Source organism: Leuciscus leuciscus (genome assembly GCF_965113295.1).
Source record: "Leuciscus leuciscus genome assembly, chromosome: 8".
NCBI classification, from domain to species: domain Eukaryota; kingdom Metazoa; phylum Chordata; class Actinopteri; order Cypriniformes; family Leuciscidae; genus Leuciscus; species Leuciscus leuciscus.
The window spans coordinates 43,734,838-43,757,039 of record NC_138732.1 but is presented as its reverse complement, the minus strand read 5'-3'; the positions used below and the strand labels follow the sequence as shown (position 1 = coordinate 43,757,039).

The 22,202-nt window shown below is 38.1% G+C and overlaps 2 protein-coding genes and 1 long non-coding RNA gene across 3 annotated transcripts; 2 read left to right on the top strand and 1 right to left on the bottom strand.

Moving 5' to 3' along the window:
* Positions 1-1,310: 1,310 nt before the first annotated feature.
* lpar4 (lysophosphatidic acid receptor 4) lies at positions 1,311-21,499 on the top strand. Its single transcript, XM_082177668.1, has 2 exons — positions 1,311-1,858; positions 19,176-21,499. The coding sequence occupies exon 2, from the start codon at positions 19,371-19,373 to the stop codon at positions 20,418-20,420; it is 1,050 nt and encodes a 349-aa protein (XP_082033794.1). The 5' UTR covers positions 1,311-1,858; positions 19,176-19,370; the 3' UTR covers positions 20,421-21,499.
* LOC309505359 lies at positions 4,821-5,426 on the top strand. The gene is made up of 2 exons (XR_014208400.1): positions 4,821-5,317; positions 5,352-5,426. It is a non-coding gene; the product is annotated as an uncharacterized lncRNA (long non-coding RNA).
* Positions 10,185-12,610, bottom strand: LOC309504299 (sterile alpha motif domain-containing protein 3-like). The gene is made up of 5 exons (XM_082177341.1): positions 12,450-12,610; positions 12,270-12,357; positions 11,799-11,954; positions 11,412-11,630; positions 10,185-10,627 (listed from the first exon to the last, which is right to left on the bottom strand). The coding sequence occupies exons 1-5, from the start codon at positions 12,464-12,466 to the stop codon at positions 10,427-10,429; spliced, it is 681 nt and encodes a 226-aa protein (XP_082033467.1). The 5' UTR covers positions 12,467-12,610; the 3' UTR covers positions 10,185-10,426.
* Positions 21,500-22,202: the final 703 nt, after the last annotated feature.

Below are 22,202 nucleotides of genomic sequence, written 5' to 3'. Positions count from 1 at the left end.
ATAGTTCCCAGTATGTATAAGTGCAGTGTCCTGTGAGATGTGAATGTACGTCGAGTAACAGGTCAGGGTCTGTGGTCGGACCTTAGTTCGGGGGCCCCCTAGTGGTGGCGGGGCCCTAAGCAGTCACTTAGTTCGCGTATTCATGGGTTTCATCCGGTCCCTTTCCACAGGTGTATAAAATCAAGCACCTAGATTATGAATGCAGACTGCATTGTGCTTGATTAATACACCTGTGGAAAGGGACCGGATGAAATCCATGAATAGGGAAGGCCGGCTCTGTCACTGATACTAATACCAGCCCGTTCTCATCCCAAGTCGTCATATACTGACGCTTTTGACATTTCGTCTACATCAAACGCACATGGCACCCTTTAGCATCAATATGAGACGCAGATAGATATGGGCCAGAAGGCGCCTCCTAGCGGTCTAACCCTAACCCTACCCCAGACCTAAACCTACCCATAACCGAACAAAGCTCTGTGCGTCTCATATTGACGCTAAAGGGTGCCATGTGCGTTCGATGTAGACGAAATGTCAAAAGCGTCAGTATATGATGCCCTAGGATGAGAATGCGTTGCTAATACAGCTATTAGTGCCAGGATAAAAATTACCCCCCATTCAACATTACAGTGTTTTTGAAAGCTATCAATTTTTTTAAGGCTTCAAAAAATATAACAACTTTTAATTGAAGTGAGCTTCAAACAGTCCTCACATAAACCCATAATAAATGTCATATTTACCTGTGCCCTTCCTGTCTAACATTTACAGAACAATAGACAGAAATTGAATAAAGTTATCAAACAGTCTGCACGGCATAAAGTATAATAAAGTATATAAATATAGATTAATCCTTATTAAAGCTACAAAAGTTCTTTAGTCAAGAGCAGGGAGTCATTTTCTCTGTTCCCTTTGTTCTTTGATGACCTTTAATGACGGACAGAATTATGGCTGCTGTCCCTTTAAAACCAGCACGCGGATCTCACACATGCCTCGTTCCCTCACAACTCTATATGTTCATTTAAGACTTTATTTAACTCATTCAAGACTGCTCTTATGTTATGAGGATACTCGAGAAAACTGGAATTTTGGCATAATTGTGTGTTATTGTTGGTTGGTTCAAGCTTGAAAGAGAAATGTATTCTGGCGCGCGGTCTATGCGCACGATACTGGCGCGTGCGGGTGTGTGTGTGTGTGTGTGTGTGTGTGTGTGTCAGGACTTTCACAGACAGCACTGTCTTGTCGCGCTTGAATGGTTTAAAAGCATTTGCATGAATAAGACCGGGATCATATAATGTAAAGCTACCCAGAGGATGACAAAAATGAACGGATGCTGCGTTAAATATCTGAACGCATTGAACTGGACAGAAAGCATGCGTCCACGCGATAACGTTGACAGCTTGAAATAAATACAAATATAAATAACAAATGTTGGGATTAATGTAAAAATAAACAAACATGGGAATAAATAAATACATGAATTAATAAATACATAATAAAAACAAATGAACACGTAAATAAATACACACAAACATAAATTATAAATCAAAGTTAAAAAGAAAATAATAAATGAAAAGGCAAAAATTAAAATGAAGCAATAATTAAAATGAGTTGTATAAGTCTTATCAAGACATTACCGGGTTGTTGATTAATTATAACTTATTTATTTGTAGATTTGGTTCTCTATATGTTTTATAGCACAGAAGCTCTGTTTCTTCATCAGACTCTCCAAGCGCGCTCACGATAATATGCAGACAGGCGCGTTCCCGCGGATGGTGGTCCAGTAGGACTCGGGTTTGTCCAGTAGGTCTCGGGTTCCTGATCTGGCCACTGCCTGAGGAGACTCAACAGAAAGATTCATGTAAGTTTTCTTTCATGTTCTGTAGCTCGGCAGCTGCTCTCTTTAAGATGCTGTAAGATAAACTCTGAGTGCTTGTTATAGTCGCGGTCCACTTCTTTCTTTAACATATGAGATTTCCCTGAAGAACCGCGTCACAGTTAGAAACACTGTGAGATCTGGTGTTCGCTGTGGTGTTTTAACTATGCGTGTAAATATCCGTTAAACTCAAGCTCAACTCAATAAATCAAATATAGGTCAGGCCATTCACAAAATGTTTCACAGCAGCTTTACATTAGATGTATATTTCACTGTCAATAGCGTTACAAATAATAGCCTTTGCTTTAATAGAAAATAGATCTCGGATATGTTTAGTTTAGGACAATTAACAAACCAAGCAATGCACTCCTCACATGCATTATTAAAGTAGTGATTTTGAATGCTATGATTAAACTGTAATATTAATGTTTGGCAGAGATGCAGCTATCAAGCATTTAATATGTTTCACACAAAGGTCATGGCTTCAGAAGTAAATCATATGGGGCAATTGTGTGATACATTTTACTGGAAGCTTTTGCTTTGTGTAATGAATTTGTTGTAATCACATAGAAAAAAGCAAGGGGAAAAATGTATCTACCAAAATTAAATTTATTTAGCAGCAGTTACATTTGTAAACAAACAAATAAGTATGCTAAATTAAAGGGATAGTCTACTTATCACTAAAGATATTGTGTAGAATGACCACAAGTATAAATTGACAAATTTTTGTAAAAAATAAATAAAAAGTCTTTATACAGCACATGTTTTTATATCATTATAAAGTAATAGTTAGTTGACTAGATGCTGCATTAGTGGAGAACAGCAGTGTGTTTGCGGTTGAGGTTTAACTTGTAGCCTACCTCAAGCGGTTAAACATGTGACAAAGGTTTATGGTCACGATTGTTACCTTCTATTTGCATTAGTTTATATCCATTTGTTCACTTTCATGCATTCGATATGCACATTTAAAGCTAGTGATGTGAGAAAGCAAACTCGTCACGCAGCCGACAGACACATATCAACCCATCAGAAACACATTAGATTTCAGTTCTTTTATCGTCACTGTAACACGTGTTTTGATTAGATAATCATCAAATGTTCTAAAATAGAAGCAAAACGTGTGAAAATATACATATAATAATGTGTCTAATTTCAATGCCATGCCTTTGTGTGTAAAGATGACCGTCTTTAAGCATGGCTGTGTCGATTAATATGAATTAATGTGAATTAACATGAATGATCTAGGCATAATTATTATATTAATATTTTGTTATATTTAAGACTTACAATAAACATTTTGCCATTTTTTAAATTTATTTAAAGAAATCAAAATTGAAGCAACAAAGTTAAAACTGAACACAATCTTGCTGCTCAAACTGTGTATAGAACTTTTTTTTATAATATTTTTTGCTTCTCTTGTATTTTGCATTTACTTTCGTACGTTTAATATCAAGAAATATTACATACTTTAAAACCTTTACTCAAGTGATATTCTTAACAGTGACTTTAACTTCTATCAAAGTCATTTTCTGGTAAGAGATCTGTACTTTTCCTCAAGTGTGGCTTTCAGGTACTGTATCCTCCACTGGCAGTGTGTGTGTGTGTGTGTGTGTGTGTGTGAGAGTGTGTGTGTGTGTGTGTGTGTGTGTGTGTGTGTGTGTGTGTGTGTGTGTGTGTGTGTGTGTGTGTGTGTGTGTGTGTGTGTGTGTGTGTGTGTGTGTGTGTGCGCGCGCACTTCTCTGTACTGCTAATGCTAATGTGTGTGCACTAGCTTGGATGGGTTGAATGCAGAGGACACATTCCAGGTTTATGTGTCCATACTTGGCCTTTACATGTCACTGTTTTCAGTCATGCAGAAATGTTCTGGGAGCACAGTTTTCTTTCGCTTTTCCAGCGATAAAGATCATAATAGAGGTATACTTAAGCAAGGAACAACTAAAGGACGGGCAATCAGACGATAACATATAGCAATATGGATATACACTGTCAGAAATAGGGGTACAGTAGGAGTCCATTTCTGTCCCCCAAGGTACAATCTACACTAGCATACCCCATAGGGCTTATTATTGGACCTCAAGGTACATATATGTACCTTTTTGAGGGTCATAAAGCATTAAAAGGTACACATATGTACCGTTTCTTTTAAAGGTTAAGGTACAATATTGTACCCTTGAGGGTACAGCCCCAGTGATAAGCCATTGTACCCCTAAAGGTACAATTATGTACTTTATTTTCTGAGAGTGTAACAAAAAAAGAGGAAACAGTAATTTAACAAAACATAGAGTGAACAGATAGGTTTTGAGTTCTGTCTTAAAGGTCTGGAGTGAAGTTAAACGTGGAGGTTTCGGGGCAGCTGTGATTCTGAACCACTGACAGCAGAGAGTTTGAGCTAGGGTACACTCTCGGAAAAAAAAGTACAATTTTGTACCAAAGAAGGTACAAACCCTTGTCACTGGGGCGGTACCTTTTACTGGTACAATATTGTACCTTAATGTGAAGTAACAAATTTGTACCATTACAGTTTGTACCTTTAAGGACATGATTTGTACCATGGAAAACCAAAATGTACTTTTTTTTTTTTTTTACTTACTGGTACAATATTGTACCTTTATCTAAGGTACAAATTTGATCCTTTAAAGGGCACCTATTATGCAAAATTCACTTTTACATGGTGTTTGAACATAAATGTGTGTTGGCAGTGTGTGAGCAAAACCACCCTAGAATGATAAAAATCCACCCAGTAGTTTTTTTTACTATCTCAATAAATCACAAGCACTGTCTCAGAACGCCCTGTTCTAGATTTCCCTCACTGTGACGTAGAAATGCGCTAAGCCCCACCGACGCGGTTTGATTGACAGTCTGGTTTTGGCATAGACCCCGCCCTCGGTGATCTTGTTTCAACGACAGCCGGTGTGTAATGTCTCATAAGAAGTGTAGGTGTTCTGTTGTGGAATTTAAGAATGGACATAGTAGTCTTCACTGACATCAGAGCCACTGAAAACGCAGCGGATGGATTTTATTTATGAAGAAAAGGTGCCACTTAAACTTCCTTCATTTTCTGACTGACTGTTTAGTGAACGAGGGTCAAAGTTAATCAAGTGTGGATCATTGCCTACAGTTCGCGATTCAACGTCACCTCCAGAAGTAAGTGTATTTTATGATTTTTGAGCAAATAGTCATTTCAATCGATGTCAGCCAGTTCAACAACAAATGCGTCTAAAGCTATTTATTGTCGTCGTCATAGATGTCTCAACAAACAACGTCAGACAGTTTTATGTCACGTAGGCTATCATTTTTGCAGCAATTACAAATGTAAATAAATTAAGGTCTGCTCTATCTCCATAGACCGTATATAAACGTCTATCTCCCTCCCCTTAAGAAAAAAATAAATAAATCGTTTGTACTTAGCAAACGTTATCACAGTATTTGTGTGTGTGTGTGTGTGTGTGTGTGTGTGTGTGTGTGTGTGTGTGTGTAGTTTCAAAAAATTGCGCGAACGTTATCACAGTTCGTGTGTGTGTGTGTGTGTGTGTGTGTGTGTGTGTGTGTGTGTGTGGGTTGCACATCCATAATTGCAAAGGGGACGCGATTAAAACTTTGTAAGTACATAAATGTATCAAATAACCATTCCGAGACGTTTAGTCCATTCTCATTGGTGTCTCTTCATCATCTGGGTCCAGCAGCAGGGCGGGGATATGCAGCTCATTAACATTTAAGGTGGTACACTCCAAAACAGCTCTTTTTAAAACAGGCCCAAAAAATGACATTTTCAAATGGTTATAATAAATTAACTGTGGGGTATTTTGTGCTGAAACTTCACAAATGCATTCTGGGGACACCCAAGACCAATATTACATCTTGTAAAAAGGGGCATAATAGGTGCCCTTTAAGGTACCACCCCAGTGACAAGCCCTTTTGTACCTTAACCGTGTCAAATATGTTCCTTCAAGAACTATTAAAGGCCATTTTTCTATTGAATAACATCAATTTATTATGAGAAACAATACACATAAATACATGTGTTTGAATACTTTGTTACAGGTTCAAATATTTCTTTTGTAAATACATCTCTACAGTTTACAATGAAGATTTCAAACATATTTTTAACAGAACATAAAACATTTCTCCATTTGCTACAAAATATTTCACTAAAATGTCACAATATGTCAATTTAATTTTCCAATATAAAAATTCTCAAGCTTTTCACAATACAATTTAGACTTTTAAATTCATTTTTACCTTACACACAATATCTTTGAATTTACACAACATTAACAGTTTTAAAGAAGTAATTCAATTATATAAAGCATTATAAACATTGTAAAGAGATGTGCACAAACCTAATGTTTTGTAGGTGAGTGACTATGCATATCTGGCTCCTACATACAAAAGCTCATCAACCCCATAAAGGTCAAGTGCCTGGTAGTCCAGTTCCTCTCCTGGCATCACACAAAACCAGTCCTTATCATATGAAACACGAAATGCATGGAAATGAGAATCAAATGATTGTGGGAGCAACAGTTTCCCACACAGTATCCACAATGTATCTACGTTAAAAACATACTTAACCTGAAAGAATAAAGGAACTTCCTCTGTATGCACAACATCAATAACAAACACATCTTTGGTGCTGTATTTTACATTATTTACACAAACCTCTTTTACACGTTGAAGTGTTTTACCTGCAAAATCTATGGCTTGACAACTTTTGTGACTTTTAAGTGTATTTTGAAGCTCTCTGGGTAAAGATGTAAATGGAGTGCTTATGCTTGTTCCAGTCACTTTTTCATAATCATACAACATGCTTTCTGATGAAAACTCCCAACACTGTTTGAATTGGTGTCTTTTGCTTAAAGGAGAACTTGGTAACTTTTTTAACTTAATAAAACTGTCTAGAAATCATTTGGATGGTTAAACAACCTGTTCTGGTGATATTGGTGACTTTCCCCGCTCCCCCCAGCGTTCCCAGGCGGAAAACCAACCTTGCAACTTGCAACACTACCGTCCCGGCAAGTTAGAAATTGGAAGTCTCGTGATAAGCGAGAACTAGAACGAGAACGAGCGCGAAACACAAATTGCTTTACGGCAATTCGACATAAACACACACGCATGTATGATGTATTACCAGATGACCCACCTCGGTAGACATAGCTCCACGCGATACAGTTGGCTTGCTCCGATCAAAACAAACGCACATGAGCAGCGGTAGAGAGGGGGGAGGAGGCCGCCGCAAGTGAGTTTTTTACGACTGTGTTGTGAAATATACACCCCCCCCACAGCTGTAGGGGGAGCTCGTGGGGAAAACATGCGACAACAAAAGGGAAAATCAGCGAAGAAGTGACTAGAGTTCGCTAGAGTTACCGAGTTCTCCTTTAAGGAAGCAGCAATATTAATGAAGTTTCTACAGGTGCTAGATACAGTTTTAAAATACTGATGCTTACTTTCAAAACGCATACACCAAAGTGGACGCAGCGGACCATAAGATGAAATAAGTCTAGCATAATGAATTAGATAATGACACTTGGGTGTGATGACGTCAAATACATCTTTTAACTCTTGTAAGAACTTTCACTTTCAAATCAAGAATCGGGAGGCTTTCTCTTTTTACTCTAGGAGCCATAACAGTATCTGCAATTTCCCGACATAGAAGATAAACATTCCAATATTCAGAATAGGGTGGAATGCGATGTGCAATCAAAAAAGGTAAAAGCCTAAATAAGCACAATTTTTGTGATGCTAGCATTGTGTAAAATTTTCTCAGAAAGCTGGGATGGTTTGTTTGCTCTGTCATTTTGACCTATTGAGAATTGACTCAATTCAGCATTTACTTCCTGTATAGTCATATGCTTTTCTCTATGTGCTTTACATAAAACTAGTTTGACTACTAAAGGTATTACGCCTTCTAATAAGTCGTGCATAATATCTGGTGGCAGTCCTTTTGTCACATCAAAGTAACTTAGTTCATCAAATGGACAGATTCTCTGAACACCATATACTGAAGTGTTGGTAGGATTTTCCTTTATAGAATCTAAGTGATATTTGTGGACTTCTGAAGTTCTGAGAATGAATTTATCTTCACTGAAAAACTCATTCTTATTTGAGTGGGTTGCCATACAGTATCTGCATATTCGTCCTGAGTTAAAGGACATGCTAAATCCACCAATCATGTGAGCAGACAAATTGTCACCAGAGATAGAAGCCAAAGCAGCACGCACATTGAATGTCTTATTACTGAACATCAAATCAAAGCCATCATTTGACAGTAATTTTAAATCATCCAACAGAGGTTTCAGAATAATGTCCATGTGCTGCTTAAATGCAAGGTGGATATGCTTTAGCTGAGACCTGCGTTTTACACCTATATTGCCAACACTATAGTAAATAGCACAGAGTTTGTGTTTGTTTCTTTTGGAACCAAGCGGATTGACCACTTCAAACTCATCTTCGTAAAAGTGCAGGCGCAATGCAGCTGGATGTTTGGAAAAGAATGGATGTTCCTTAAAGTACTTTCCGTCATTGTAGTCCCTCAGCACATGCTCATCCCTAGGCTGAATGTTTTGTTCATGTATAGAGTCCCATACATCCTCATGGCTGCAGTACTTTTTGAGCACATCAATGATGGGAACATAGGCAAAATTTCCAATCACATGACCATTAACATCCCTTATAGTATTCTGAACAGGTTCTATCATGTCCAAATGAGAAATACAGTATTCTTTGAACAAATGTTCAGAGTCTATTACTTTACAGGCCTCAGCAAAAAAGTCAAATGATTGTAAATGCCCTACAAGTTCAGGAATTTCTTCTATATTAAAACCATTTTGCTTTAGATGGTAAGAAAGCAATGAATCGTAGTTTTCTTTGAAGAAACTAAACAGAAACTTGACATCTTGCAAGATTTCTTGCTGAACAGACTGCGGTAGGACATTTTTTTCTCTGCATTTCAATACAAAGGAAACCAGATTTCCTCTGAAATTAGTCAAAAGATCGTTCATATCCAGCATAACATCTTCAGGAGTATCCTCTGCAGTGTCAGTGTTGACTTCATTGTCACTAATGTCAACTTCATCCTCTCCAGTGACGTTGTTATGACTTGGCCAAATGTGAGTTCTGTGTTTTCTATATACATGACGCCTGAAAGACTCGTATTTGAAAAAGTAATTTTGACATCCATCAAGTCCGCAACAGATGGAAAAGTCATGCTCATGAGCATGAATCAATCCTACATGTTTGATTAGTTTCACTACAGTAAAATGTCTGCGTGAACACTTTGGACATGCATAGGGTCGTGGCATCCTCTCAGTCTAAGATAAAAGATTAATAATCCTGACGACAGCAGTTGGCAATGGTTTATCAGCAGGTGCAGTTACCTTCAACACATGCCTTTGGAGAAAGAGTAGAGTGTTCCTGTTGTACGAGGGATATGCAAGGTTGAATACACAGAACACCGTCCTCCACCCCAACTGCTCCGCAAACTTCAGATACCTCCATTTTCACAGTGCTGAATATTCTCTTCTCGCTGAAGACCTGTTTCCAGTTAGACGCTCCCAAAATCTGTACAGTGGGATATGGTGTGGATGGTTCTTCCTAAACAAAATGGAAGAACCAATATTACAAACATCAGAAGTAAATCTGGATTAAATTCATGTTCCCAATGCCTAGTTACAGCTGTCTATCTACACTTAAGCCAGATTAGTTTTTATATTATCTTACTTTTAGGGATGCACCGAATAAATTCAGGGCCAAAACTTCTGGATGCACTTGGTCGAAAACCGAAAATTACTTTTTAAAAATAAATATATTTTAAATTTAAATATTTTTGTATAATTGTATTATTAAAAGACTTTAATTAAATTCAATAATTTAATGAATCTGAATTTAAAACATACAAGCCAATGAATGAAAATAATTTTCGAAAGTCGAAATTTCGGTGCATCCCTACTTGCTTTAGATTCTTTGCATTAAATACCTGTCCGATTGTGACATAATCGTCTACTTTCTCCCTGAAAATCACCGGAAGTAAAACCATAGCAGCACGAAAATCCATATCTAAAAAGACATTGAACAGGTATTAGGGGTTTAACATTCGGTTTGTATCATGGTTTTAAGGCTCACGGTATGTGTCATGTTCAGAGAAAAAGTCTACTAAAAAAAAAATCAAAAATCAAACTACAAGCAATTACACAAATAAATACAAAAAAACAAAGATACAAATAAAATAAACGGTGCTTTTCAGGTTTTTCTGGTAATTATTTTGGGTAGTGGAACTGTTTCACACGTAATTTATCTTCAACAAACCATATTATAGATTAGGCTTGCTGCGATAGTCTGTGTTACCGGTGCTCAGCTGCAACACCGGTTACATCACTTACCCAATGTTCTTAGAGTAATACAAATAATTTAGTTCAGTTAGAGAACAAACACTACAATTAAAAACGTGAACGTTTTACTCTCGAATTAGTGATTTAACATCCTGCCCCCCAGGCAGATTTTTAACCAAGAACTGTTACACCCCTAGCAGGTATAAAGACATACAATATTCAATTTGTATTTTCAATACAAGCTGTCTAAACGGAAAACATGCATACCACAAAGACTCTCTGCAACAGCTTCTCTTCTGGCATCCATGTAATGTGCTTCTATAACGGATTTCCCTTTAGCCAAACTCAAAACATTGGACACAATTTTGCTGAAGGAATCCTGGAAACACCGGCTTAAATTTACGGCATGCATTCGACCCATTTCCTGGAATAACTGAAATACAAACACGAGAAGAAAAAAAAACACAATTAATTTAAATTAATGTTATTTCTTTTCTCACCATAGTATAAAGCAACAGTTCACACACCATGTTCTAATGGGAACTTTCAAAAGCTTGTTCCCACATTGAGAAATATTGCTTTCACTTAAGCAGCATTTATGAACGGGCTTCTCTCATGCACTCTTGAATGTTCAAAGGAGAGCAGGGTTTTTCCTGCATAGAGAATTACGAATTACACAGAACTCCATCACGGTAAAACGCAATGAACGTGCGACACTTTTACTTTCGTTTTCAACAACGTAATTCTCTTCAGGGAAAACCATTCAAGGAAAACATATCAGGGCTCGACAATAACGCTTGTCTGTGACACGTGTTTTTTTTTAAGGGACAAGTGAAAGAGAATTGTACTTGTCTGACCGGACAAATGCCCTGATTTAAGAATTTTCAATATAAAAAAAATTAAATAACTAGGGAATCACCGAAAACGTGAGGATGATTCTGATTTAATTTAATGTAAAAAAAATTCCGGGGGGTGCATGTCCACTGACCCCCCCTAGAGGTACTGAGCTCCACCCACAAAAATACTGTGGGAAACACAGTACTGTATGGTAAAAAGTAAAATATTAACTTTTTTTTTTTTAATGCACAAGTAACATGGACAATATTTGTTAGGCTTTCAGAATTGTTTTTAAATGTTTTAAAAGTAATAATCATCTGCCATTGTATGGAAATCAGTAAACAATATATGTATAAGTTTTTTTTTTTTTTTTTACTTACAACTGAAGGGGTCTTAAGGAAGGGATATTTTTGAAAAATTTCTGCAACAGGAATGCCATTGGTTATTTCCCTCCTCCTCCAAGCAAATGTTTGTTTCATTTTTTCATCCACTATTGCAGCATCTGGTTGGGTCTTCTTGTACTGGTCCTGTAAGGTCTTCACATGGGCATTGATCGAAATAGCATCCTCACCAATAGAAGACACACAGTCTTCACCTGCCTATAATGCAAAACACATGTAATGACAAGATTACAGGTTTCAAGATTTAGTCATATATAATCTGAGTGAATTATTCCTTTGATGAAAGACTACAGTTTAAAGCTGTAGATTCTAAACATTTATTTTAGAGTTTTATATTGTGATGTATCACTGCTAGACATTGCTTACCACAGATCTGCTGGTTCTCTGACAACTAGCCTCTTTTTCTCCAGGTTTCTTTACATTGTGACCATATTTCATTTTAATCTTTTTTACCTCCTCTTCGTTAACAAGTGGGGACCTTTCAGTTTTAAATTGTCTTTTCAGGGACATGTGCCAGGTATGCTGTTGTAAAAAAAAAAAAGTCAAGCTGAAGTCAGTGTTTTCTGGGAAGGCAGTTAAAATATGCCATACTAATCGATGGTTGACAAAAAGTCAAATAGCAGTATTGGTAAAGGGTCATGAAACAGTAAACTAAATCTGAGATTCATTTGTGTAGCATCCATTCGTAAATCCATAAAGTTTACCACATCTACTTTTTCCATTTTTTTTTAAAACTGTAGCGAGAACTAGTGCTGAAACAGCAGGTTTCATGACCTTTTAAGCATGTCTATAAATTACATTAATGTCTAAAAAATAAATATTAAACATTTGACTTACATATCCATTTCCCTCTGCATCTCTCAGGAAAGGGTATTTGGAGATAAGAGCCTTGACTGCGCAAACATAGTCACTGTTTGAAGGATATCTATCAAAAGATTAAAAAAGTGCAAATTTACTACAAATGATTACCAGGGTTTGGAATTTAAAAAACAAAATAATGTTTTTTATTAAACTTACAGTGTGTGCTGAGCCATAGTCTCGTGCAGCACTCGTACAATTCAATGCCGGTAAGAGCTGATATTATGACATGGTTCTTTGTTATCCAATTTTAACTGAACATCCTTTGGGAATTTTGGTAGTGAGAAGACAAGAGGAAATGGGGCTGGAGTTCTTTGCTCTTGGCTGTTTAGACAGAGGAATAACGCAGAATAGAGATGAAACAGTATGAAATGTTCATATCACGATTATAGTGACCAAAATGATCTCTGAATTTTAACAGCATTGATAAAATGTTCTGGAATGTTCAAAAAGTACTCGCACACACTGAAATCACTGTCGAAACCAACAAAAAATAGCAGCATTATGCACTTTTTGTAACATAAAATGATGGCCAGATTTTAAATAAACAAATTAATTAACCTACTTAATTCATTTGGACTTATTTTACGATCTCTTTATTGAAGTTCTGAAGCATCAGGTTTTGGGTGAATAGACTTTTAATAAAGTGACTTCTGTGAAATCTTTCAGACTTTAATTTGAAGTGCAGTTTTACTGTGCTTTATCAAGATTTACATCAGTGTCATTTTGGCAAAAAAAATAATAATTAAGAACTTACCATTCAACCTTTGTGAAGAAAGTCAGTCAATCAGAAGAAAATATAAGGGAACATAAATTAAAAAATACCTCAAATGACTTGTACTAATACTTGCCTCAAAGCTGAAGATGTAGTCAGACTTTCAGACAGTTCTTCACTCTGGTTCTCTTTAAGTTGTTGGATAAGTTTGATCAATTTAACTTGCTTCTTAAAAGACTTCTCAAAAAGTTGTGCTATCATGTGATCCGTGAGACCAGCACTGACAGTTTCCCCATCAACTTCAAAATCTAAGAGTCAAAGAGACATTTGCTAAGTTTCAAAAAACTTATTTAATACAATGAATGAAATGTATATGACTGATAGATAACGTTAGGGCAGAATCAGGTAGCCTAACGTTAATCACACTATTTTAAACACAGGGAAAGAGTGATGGGCAGACCACAAAGAACAAACGTCACAAGTTTGTCTGGACTTTTGCAAGATATACTTTGTGAACATGCACAAGACGGACGTTATTTGTATAGGCCTATCTGAGTTGGGTTTGGGCTGAAAACATGAAATGCACAGTTTAATAGGAATGAAACCGTATGTGTAACGAATGTCAAGTGAGTGTGTGTGTGCCAAGCGGCAACATTCTGATCTGATGAAAAATGAAGCCTACCCGGAAGTGCGAAAAACTGCAATACATCGAAAATCCGCTAGGGGAAGGTCCCAAAAGGGAGCAAATGTCCATAGCCCCCATGTTAAAATGTCCGTTTTCACAGCATAAATTCATGTTTTTACAGATTGGTCCCATGGACTTTTATTGTATTTTTCGATAGGTTCCGAGTGCCTGACAACTGTGAGGGCTGTGAATTTTTTTCTAACTCGTTAGTTTAGATTGTATTTAGATATAAAATGTATGACAATAAGGGCGTGGTTAATTTGATTGACAGCTTGATTGACAGCTGACAAGGCAGCGCCACGGAGAATGACAACATAAGAAGCGCCCTTTTTTAATACAGTTGACATATAATACTACTGTTTCTGTATCATGAAATGTAGTTTTAAGAGTTTTTCAGGCGAGAATGTAGTTGTTTAAAGCTCAAATCTGTGGTTTATTTATAAAGATTTATGAAAATTGTATCCAGTTGTGAGATCCAGCGATGACCGGGCGCTCGGCGCGATGTACCCCGCCTGGAGCAGCCTTTCCTCGGCTAGTCGTTCTGACGTTTGCCGCTGACTCTGGCGTCTCTGTAGTGGTTAAACATATAATTTGTCTTGTGTATATCTAACGGGCGATTTTTGGTCTTGTAAATCTATAATTTGTTCCCTGGCCAATTGGTTTGGCTGAGGGGAAGTTTCATAAGTTTATAAGCTATTTAACTTTACCATTGTATGGTTAGACTAGATCGAGCGCTGACTTTGTATGTTTGACAGAATTGTTTGCTTTATTTGTATAGCTTCTTGTACCTTTTACTTATACTTTTTTATAATAGCTAATATTGATAAAACTGAAATTTAACAAAAAGAGACTGGGTTGAGTTTTGTCATTTAAAATTTTAATACAACGAAGATGATCTGTAATGTTGTTTAGTGCAACATCTGTTGTTTAGTACAAATGCACATATTGCCTGGACCATATTAAAATGTTTAATATTTTTATATTATATTTAAAACGAAAAGAGGCAGGTTTGTGTTTTATATATATTTTTTTTTTTTTTTATAAATAGGCAAACGTTATGTGCAGTGAATATAATCAATACGCGTTGCCTGAACCACATTTGTGTGGCTATAATGTTTAAGATTTCTTTAAATGAAAACGAAAAGAGTTAGTATGGTGTTTTATAACATATTTCGTTGCCTAAAATATACACAGAGATAACCGGAGTAGCAGAGCGAGCTGAGTGACGCGCGCTGCGTCAGAAGGTGGGCGGGGTTAGGGTTTCCCAAGATTTTCCAAGATGGCGCCGCCCATACCCCCCATAAACGGCTTCAAACCCGTTCTTCAGAAAGTCTATGGGTGACGTCACAGACGCTTTGTCCATATTTTTTACAGTCTATGGTGTGTGCACGAGTGAGTGAGTGAGCGACAGTGTGTGTGTGTGTGTGTGCGCGAGTGAGCGAGTGTGTGCGTGAGGGACAGTGTGTGTGTGTGTGTGAGAGAGTGAATGTGTGCGTGCACGCGATGACTGGTCGGAAAGCAACATGTAACGTTACCTGCTAGTTTCTTGTCCACGACACAACAAGATTTTAGGAGTCAAAATCGCGTAATCTGACACCGTGACTACCGTAACAGACACAAAAATCTTGTAAATTAATCTGAACCAGGTATAACTTAACTTACGGCCGAACTGCAGCACACAAACTAAATCACTTTAAACTAAGTTATAAGCGGACGGTTAATAGCACTGGATTCATACATAATTAAGCTAAATACACTTGCTAATGCCACGCTTAAATAGTTGTAACATTTTATACATTTTTGATTTGATTAAATATAAAACTCACCTTTGAATTTTCTCTTTTCTTCCTCTGAGAATTCAAGTCCGGCCTCTGTTAATTTTAATAGGAGTTCTTCTGACGACAACGACGACAAAGCCATGGTTGTCTGCTTCCCGCTCTCCGTTCTGTTTGAAAATTCTTCGGCCAATCAATGTCGTGTTGCTATGCCTAATTGTTAACAGTTAAGTTACCAGTTATAGTGGGCAGTGGAGAGCAAATGCCATATTGTGTATTGTAACGTAATATTAAAGTAATAACTGCTTTAAAATTTTCAAAAAGTGTACACAAATGACTAACAGCATTGCGTGCTGTCGTATATGCTAAATTTAAGTTGCTAATTTCGCTTTGAGTAGTTGAAACATTGCTAAATTGTTTGCCTTGTGTACTAAATATAAACACAAATAGTCAAAACTCACCTTTACATTTCATCTACGAACTATTTGATCATTAAAATCCACCTTCTTAATTTTTTTAAGCTTTTAAGTCGAAAAAGACAGAGGCAAAATGCCTGGACGTGCTTCTTCCCGCTCTCCTTCTGACAGAAAATTCCGTAACGGCTGCAGCAGCGCCGCCGCCTTCGACCAATCAGTGTCTTGTTGCTATGCGAATTATTTAACACAGCAACCAATCGTGCATGAAACAGTAATTTGGCCGGATTGCAATGGAAAGCAAACGACAAATTGCGTGGATACCAATGATAAATGTAGCCTATTTTATCATGATTGTCTATGAAAATATTTATTAAAAAACTGCATTAAGTATTTTGTTTTATAAATATCACCTGCTTCCTCGTGGTTTTCACATGTTTTTGGCACTATTTTTTCAGAACTGTTATGATAATGTACATTTAAGACAGTTGTATAAGCTCATTTAAATATTTTAATCTGTAAATTATTCATAACTTTACTATTTAGCCTAATCATTTTCGTTCATAGAGATTGTATGCTATTTGCAAATGTAATAATAAGGGAGCTGTCTATCAAGGTTGACAGGTATTCAATGTACCCTTGATGTGAGAACAATTTTGTACCTTCATTTCAGTTGTACCTTAAAAGGTACCAAACAGTATCATCAGAGGTCTTTCCTGTACCATTTAGGGTACAATTATTAAAAAGGTACAAAACCGTTCTTCGAGGAACATTATTTGTACCATCGTGTACCTTTTTTTCTGAGAGTGTAGGACAAGCAAGCTGTCAGAAATTGATCTAAGAGCATGGTTCGAATTACGTGGGAGCTGAGCTCCCATAGAGAGAGGATGAGCTCCCATGAAAGCAGTAAAATCATACACCTGTGGGGGTCTCTAAAAATCATCAGCACCATTATTTTAAATTACAAATAAAGCACTTTTTCCTTCAGACTACTCTAGCGTGACTTAACAGATTGGACAAGATGCCAAACATGGATCTCGCAGGATCTCGGATCGTCATCACACTACATCCTTATGCTTCGCCTTCTGCCAAGAATTTTACTGACTTTTCTCAACTCACAGAAGTGACGTCAACGTCCAATCTAGCAGTAGCATAACCCATCAGGCAAGTGTTATTTTAACATAGGCGTAATTTGCGGGTTGGACATGTCCCCACCACTTTTTACTAAGGTCGATATTGTCCCCAACACTTTTGAAACATCTCGCGGCACTATACCAATACAAATAAATAAAACATCTTCAGTTAACTAGCAGAGCATTCATTTAGTTAGTTTGTTAAATAAGAGGCGATCTAGCGCTGAAATGTGTTGTTTTTTAAATAAAGTGATCAAAGTGCTCGTTGCCGCTGCGATCAGCGGCGCGGATATGTGTTCTCTTGTGGCTCGCGCACAGTCTTCACTCGGACGCGCGCTTCAATCTGTTGTGGAGACTCTCTATTCGTTCTGGTGAAATTACAAAACAAAATGCACACAAACGTGTCCTTGCCTGATATACAACCACTGATAAACATAATCGGTTTTGATGAAAAAAAAAAAAAACCTATACGAGTGCGGATTAGAACCCAGAACCTCTGACACACTTGGCAAAAGTTCTGACACTGGACCACTTAAACACACGCTTAAAATCGTTGGATCTATTTATTTATTCACGTGAAAATTCTCACCACTAACAACACATATTAGACCTCATTAAACGACAAATTAAACCAAATGTACTATTTAAACTGAATTGTGTTAGCAATGCTTTTTTAGTAAACATTTTTATTTATTTACATTAGTAAGCTACACCGCGCCTGCTCATAGGCTACTTTTTTCTCTTTTTTTAAAAGATGAAATCAAAGATGAAATCATAATTCGAATCCTGCCTAAGAGTGCGGGCTGGAACATATGCATGTATTGATTCTGCTAGAAATAAGGCTGCTAAACCATGGCAGACCTTAAAACTGAATGCATAAGATAATAGGGAGCAATGTGAGCAGATTGTTTTGTTAAAGCCAGAACACAGGCAGCTGAATTTTGCACTAGTTGCAAACGATTAAGGGCTTTAGTGGGTCGGCCACAGAACAAGGAGTTACAAAAGTCCAACGAGCGGTTATGAAAGCATGGATAACCTTTTCAGCATCTTTAAGACTGAGCAAAGGTCACATACGGACAATATTGCTAAAAAGATTTAACAAGCTGGCTGATATGCGGTTTAAAGCACGATTTAGGATCAAATAGTGACCCCAGATTCCATACAATGGGTGAAGGCCTAACTAAGGCTATATCAGGGGTCATGTTGACAAAATGCCAAGGGATGTAGGGCCAACTAACCGGATTTCAGTTTTAACAGTATTCAGCCATCCATATTTTAACATCTTTAAGGCCAGGCAGTGATGGATGGGGTGGAGAAACAGAAATGGGCTGGGCAGAAAGATTTGTTTATCAACAGTGTAACTATAAGAATTAAGACCATGATGCTAGTGTATTGTTGCCTGTCCGATAGATATGAAGGTAACCACTGTTAGGCAGTGCCATGAAACTAATAGCAGATAGCAGAGAAAGCAGGACTGAATGGCAAACCGTTTCAAAAGCTGCACTAAGATCTAATAGGACTAGAAGCCAGGAGAAGGTAATTTACTACTTCTTTAAGAGCAGACTCAGACTGAAATGGTTTGTGTGGATTACTTATCAAAGTGATACTGTATTTGAGTGGCGGTCACCTTTTCTAGTACTTTAGATAGAAAGGGAAGGTTGGAAATAAGTCAGAAGTTACTCAGGACTTTTATCAAGACCAGGTCTCTGTATTATTGGAGTGAAAGCAGCTATTTAGACCAGACGATACATAACCAGTAGCGAGGGATCAGTTTATAAAATATAAAAAGATCCGTTTGTGATCATAAACAGATCATAAAATCCGTTTATGATTTTATAAAATCAAAACCCATTGATATCAGGGGGCCTGTAATCAAAATGCCCCCTAACCCTAACACACTTAATACACAATATTCTTGTTTTCCCAATCCATATTTTAAATGTAACTTCCTCAATGCATTCAGGGAATGACCCATGCATGTGTATGTGAGCGCAACCCATCAAACTCTGCGTCCCTCATTACACTCCCCCAGTTCACAGCTCATGAGCTGAATCAGCTGTGTTAGATGAGGGAGATGTATGAGATGTGGAGTTAGTGGTGTGGGTCAGGACAAGTTTGGTAAGCACTGCTCTAACTTATTTTCTCACTGTCGTCCTCCATGCAGGAAACTACAGATTTGCCTATCGGCCTATGCCTTAACCAGACAAAGGTAGCTGACTGTACCTTCACAAAACAAGATGAGATCATCTGATCAAGCTTTGTGGAGCTGTGAGTAGATGATGGGAAGGACGGCTCGTGCAGAGCTCTTGCTGACTGTTGGGAATTAACTGGAAACAGAAGAACAGCTTCCACTGCCATAATGGCCAGTCTTGTTCTTAATGAGACTGGGATGGACTATTGTGGCATCGACGACTCCTTCAAGTACAACTTGTACGGTGTGGTGTACAGTGTGGCCTTTGTTCTGGGACTGGTCACTAACTGTGCTTCACTGTTCGTCTTCTGCTGTCGCATGAAATTGCGTAACGAGACCACGCTATTCATGACCAATCTAGCGTTATCAGACTTAGTGTTTGTGTTTACGCTTCCTTTCAAAATCTTTTACAACGTGAATCGCCACTGGCCTTTTGGGGATACAGTGTGCAAGATCTCCGGAGGAGCCTTCATCACCAATATCTACGGCAGTATGCTGTTCCTCACATGCATCAGTGTGGACCGATTCCTGGCTATCGTTTACCCCTTCCGTTCACTCTCCATTCGGTCCCGCCGCAATGCTGGGATCGTGTGTGGGATCATCTGGTTGTTGATACTGGGCGGAGGCATGTCAGTCACCTTCTTCTCTTCCACCAACAAGTCCAAGGCTAGCACCACCTGCTTTGAGGGATTCTCCAAGAAAACGTGGAAGACACATCTGTCTAAGATCACCATCGTCATTGAGGTGGTGGGTTTCCTCATACCACTGATGATCAATCTCGCCTGCTCTTCCATGGTGCTCCGGACTCTGCGTAGACCCGCTACTCTGTGCCAGATCGGAACCAACAAGAAGCGTGTTCTGCGCATGATTGTAGTGCATTTGGCCATTTTCATTGTGTGCTTTGTACCTTACAATTCTGTTCTGTTCATCTACGCCATGGTGCGCACTCGAGCGCTCGCGAGCTGCTGGGTGGAGAAGCTCGCGCGGACACTGTATCCCATCACGCTTTGTGTTGCCACCTTCAACTGCTGCTTTGACCCGGTGGTCTACTACTTTACCTCGGAGTCCTTTCAGAAATCACTGACTACCGGGAAGTGCCAGGCCTCGCAGGAGAACATGCCGAGGGGTGATTGCCCTGTGCCTGCCCTGGAGAATGCTGGCACGGTTGAGCTCAACACACTGACCAGCAATGGAAAAGATCAGGGGTGCGTTTCCTAAAAGCATCGTTAGCCGACTATCATCGCAAGTTCTCCTTTGGTAACGACAGAACTTGCGACGAGCGTTGGGTTTGGGAAACGCACCCCAGGTCAGTGAGACTCAGAAGAAGAGTCAGAAGAAGAGCTGTGGATTTCTCGTCTCAGGATGTAGTGCTGAAGAAAATTACTGGAATGTTGGCATTTTCCACTGACACCCGTTCATGGGACATCTAAGTTTAAAGGACTTCTGACTTCTCGGTGATTGTTTTCTTGATTGTCTAGTAGCAGTGTGTCACTGTATTTGATCAATGAGTATTACCATACCATTTGCATTTTTATTGTGCTGTATTGTATTTTTACCCAGTCAAAGCACCTTCTGACAGCGTTGTTACAAATCAGTGTTATTGATTTGTGTGAATGTGGAATGTTTGTGTAAATTTTTCTCTCTCAATCTGCAAAATTTGGTTTTCCTTTACTGAAAAAATTAATAAATAAATAATGGTAAGCAGTTAAATAATAAATCTTATACACTTATGTGATGCAGTTAGGTGTGTCTTTAGTCTAGACTTAAACTGACAGAGTGTGTATGAATCCTGAATAATGCTAAGATGGCTGTTCCAGAATCTAGGAAAATAATCCATCTCCTGCAGAGGATTTTCATAGTTGTGTAAAGATATTGTTAACTGGCAAGAATTAGCAGAATTAATACACTCTTGGAAAAATGATAAGATTAAATGGGTTTCAAATGGTTAGTTCACCCCAAAATTGAAATTCTGTCATTAAAGGACTTTTTGGGACTTTATCTTATTCCCCGTATCCCCCAGAGTTAGATAAGTCCATACATACCCTTCTCATCTCCGTGCGTGCCGTAACTCTGTCTGACGCACCCACCGCTAGCCTAGCTTAGCACAAAGACTGGAGGTAAACGGCTCCAGCTAGCATACTGCTCCCAATAAGTGACAAAATAACGCCAACATTCTCCTATTTACATGTTGTGATGTGTATAGTCTCAGCGTGTACAAATAACAAGATCACATGAGACACAGGCATCTTCTAACCGTATACATACTGGGAACTATATTCTCAGAAGGCGAAGCACTGCTACTTGCTACTAAATAACTCCGCAGAAGTAGCAGTGCTTCGCCTTCTGAGAATATAGTTCCCAGTATGTATACGGTTGATGTATGTATATAATGATGTATACATCATTTTTAAGCATTGTTTTGTCTGATAAGTAAATAAACAGCTGTACACACATATATATCCTCAGCTTAGAGCAGTGGCAGCGTGAGTTTTGTCCATCAGAAGGACTTGCACAACAGCGTGTGGGACATCAGACACTGGGTGTTATGTGAAGACTGGGGAAATCCACTCGCTTGACCAAATGCTGATTACGACTGCAGCAATGGGTCCATTGTGTCGGACTGAACGAGGCTTGAGTCCAGGTCACCAAAGCCGCCTTAATTCTCTTAAATATGTTGTTGCAGGGCCCGTCTGGCACGTAACCTTCATCAGATTATGGGAAAGCACTCTGAATCATTCACAAGGGGGTTTATTCCCATTACTGTTATATGCCTATTTTCATCATTTTCATTTGTTAATCTTATAATAATCAGTATCCTGTTTTATATGTCTTTTGATTTTCTCTTTCCAATAAATTACCTAATTTATTATAAGGTGCAAGCAATATCATAACCAGATTGAGCTTTAAAGGTGCCATGTGTATTATCTGGCAAAAAAATCAAGTCATACTCCACATTCCATAACAGATGGGGGCAGTATACCTCCATAAAGTGAATTGGCC

Coding starts and splice junctions, on each gene's coding strand:
- lpar4 (XM_082177668.1), top strand. CDS start 19,371: ATGGCCAGTCTTGTTCTTAATGAGACTGGGATGGACTATTGTGGCATC.
- LOC309504299 (XM_082177341.1), bottom strand. Junction 11,955..12,269: donor ATGCAGAGGGAAATGGATAT/GTAAGTCAAATG, acceptor TTTTTACAACAG/CATACCTGGCACATGTCCCT. Junction 10,628..11,411: donor TCCTTAAGACCCCTTCAGTT/GTAAGTAAAAAA, acceptor TTTGTATTTCAG/TTATTCCAGGAAATGGGTCG.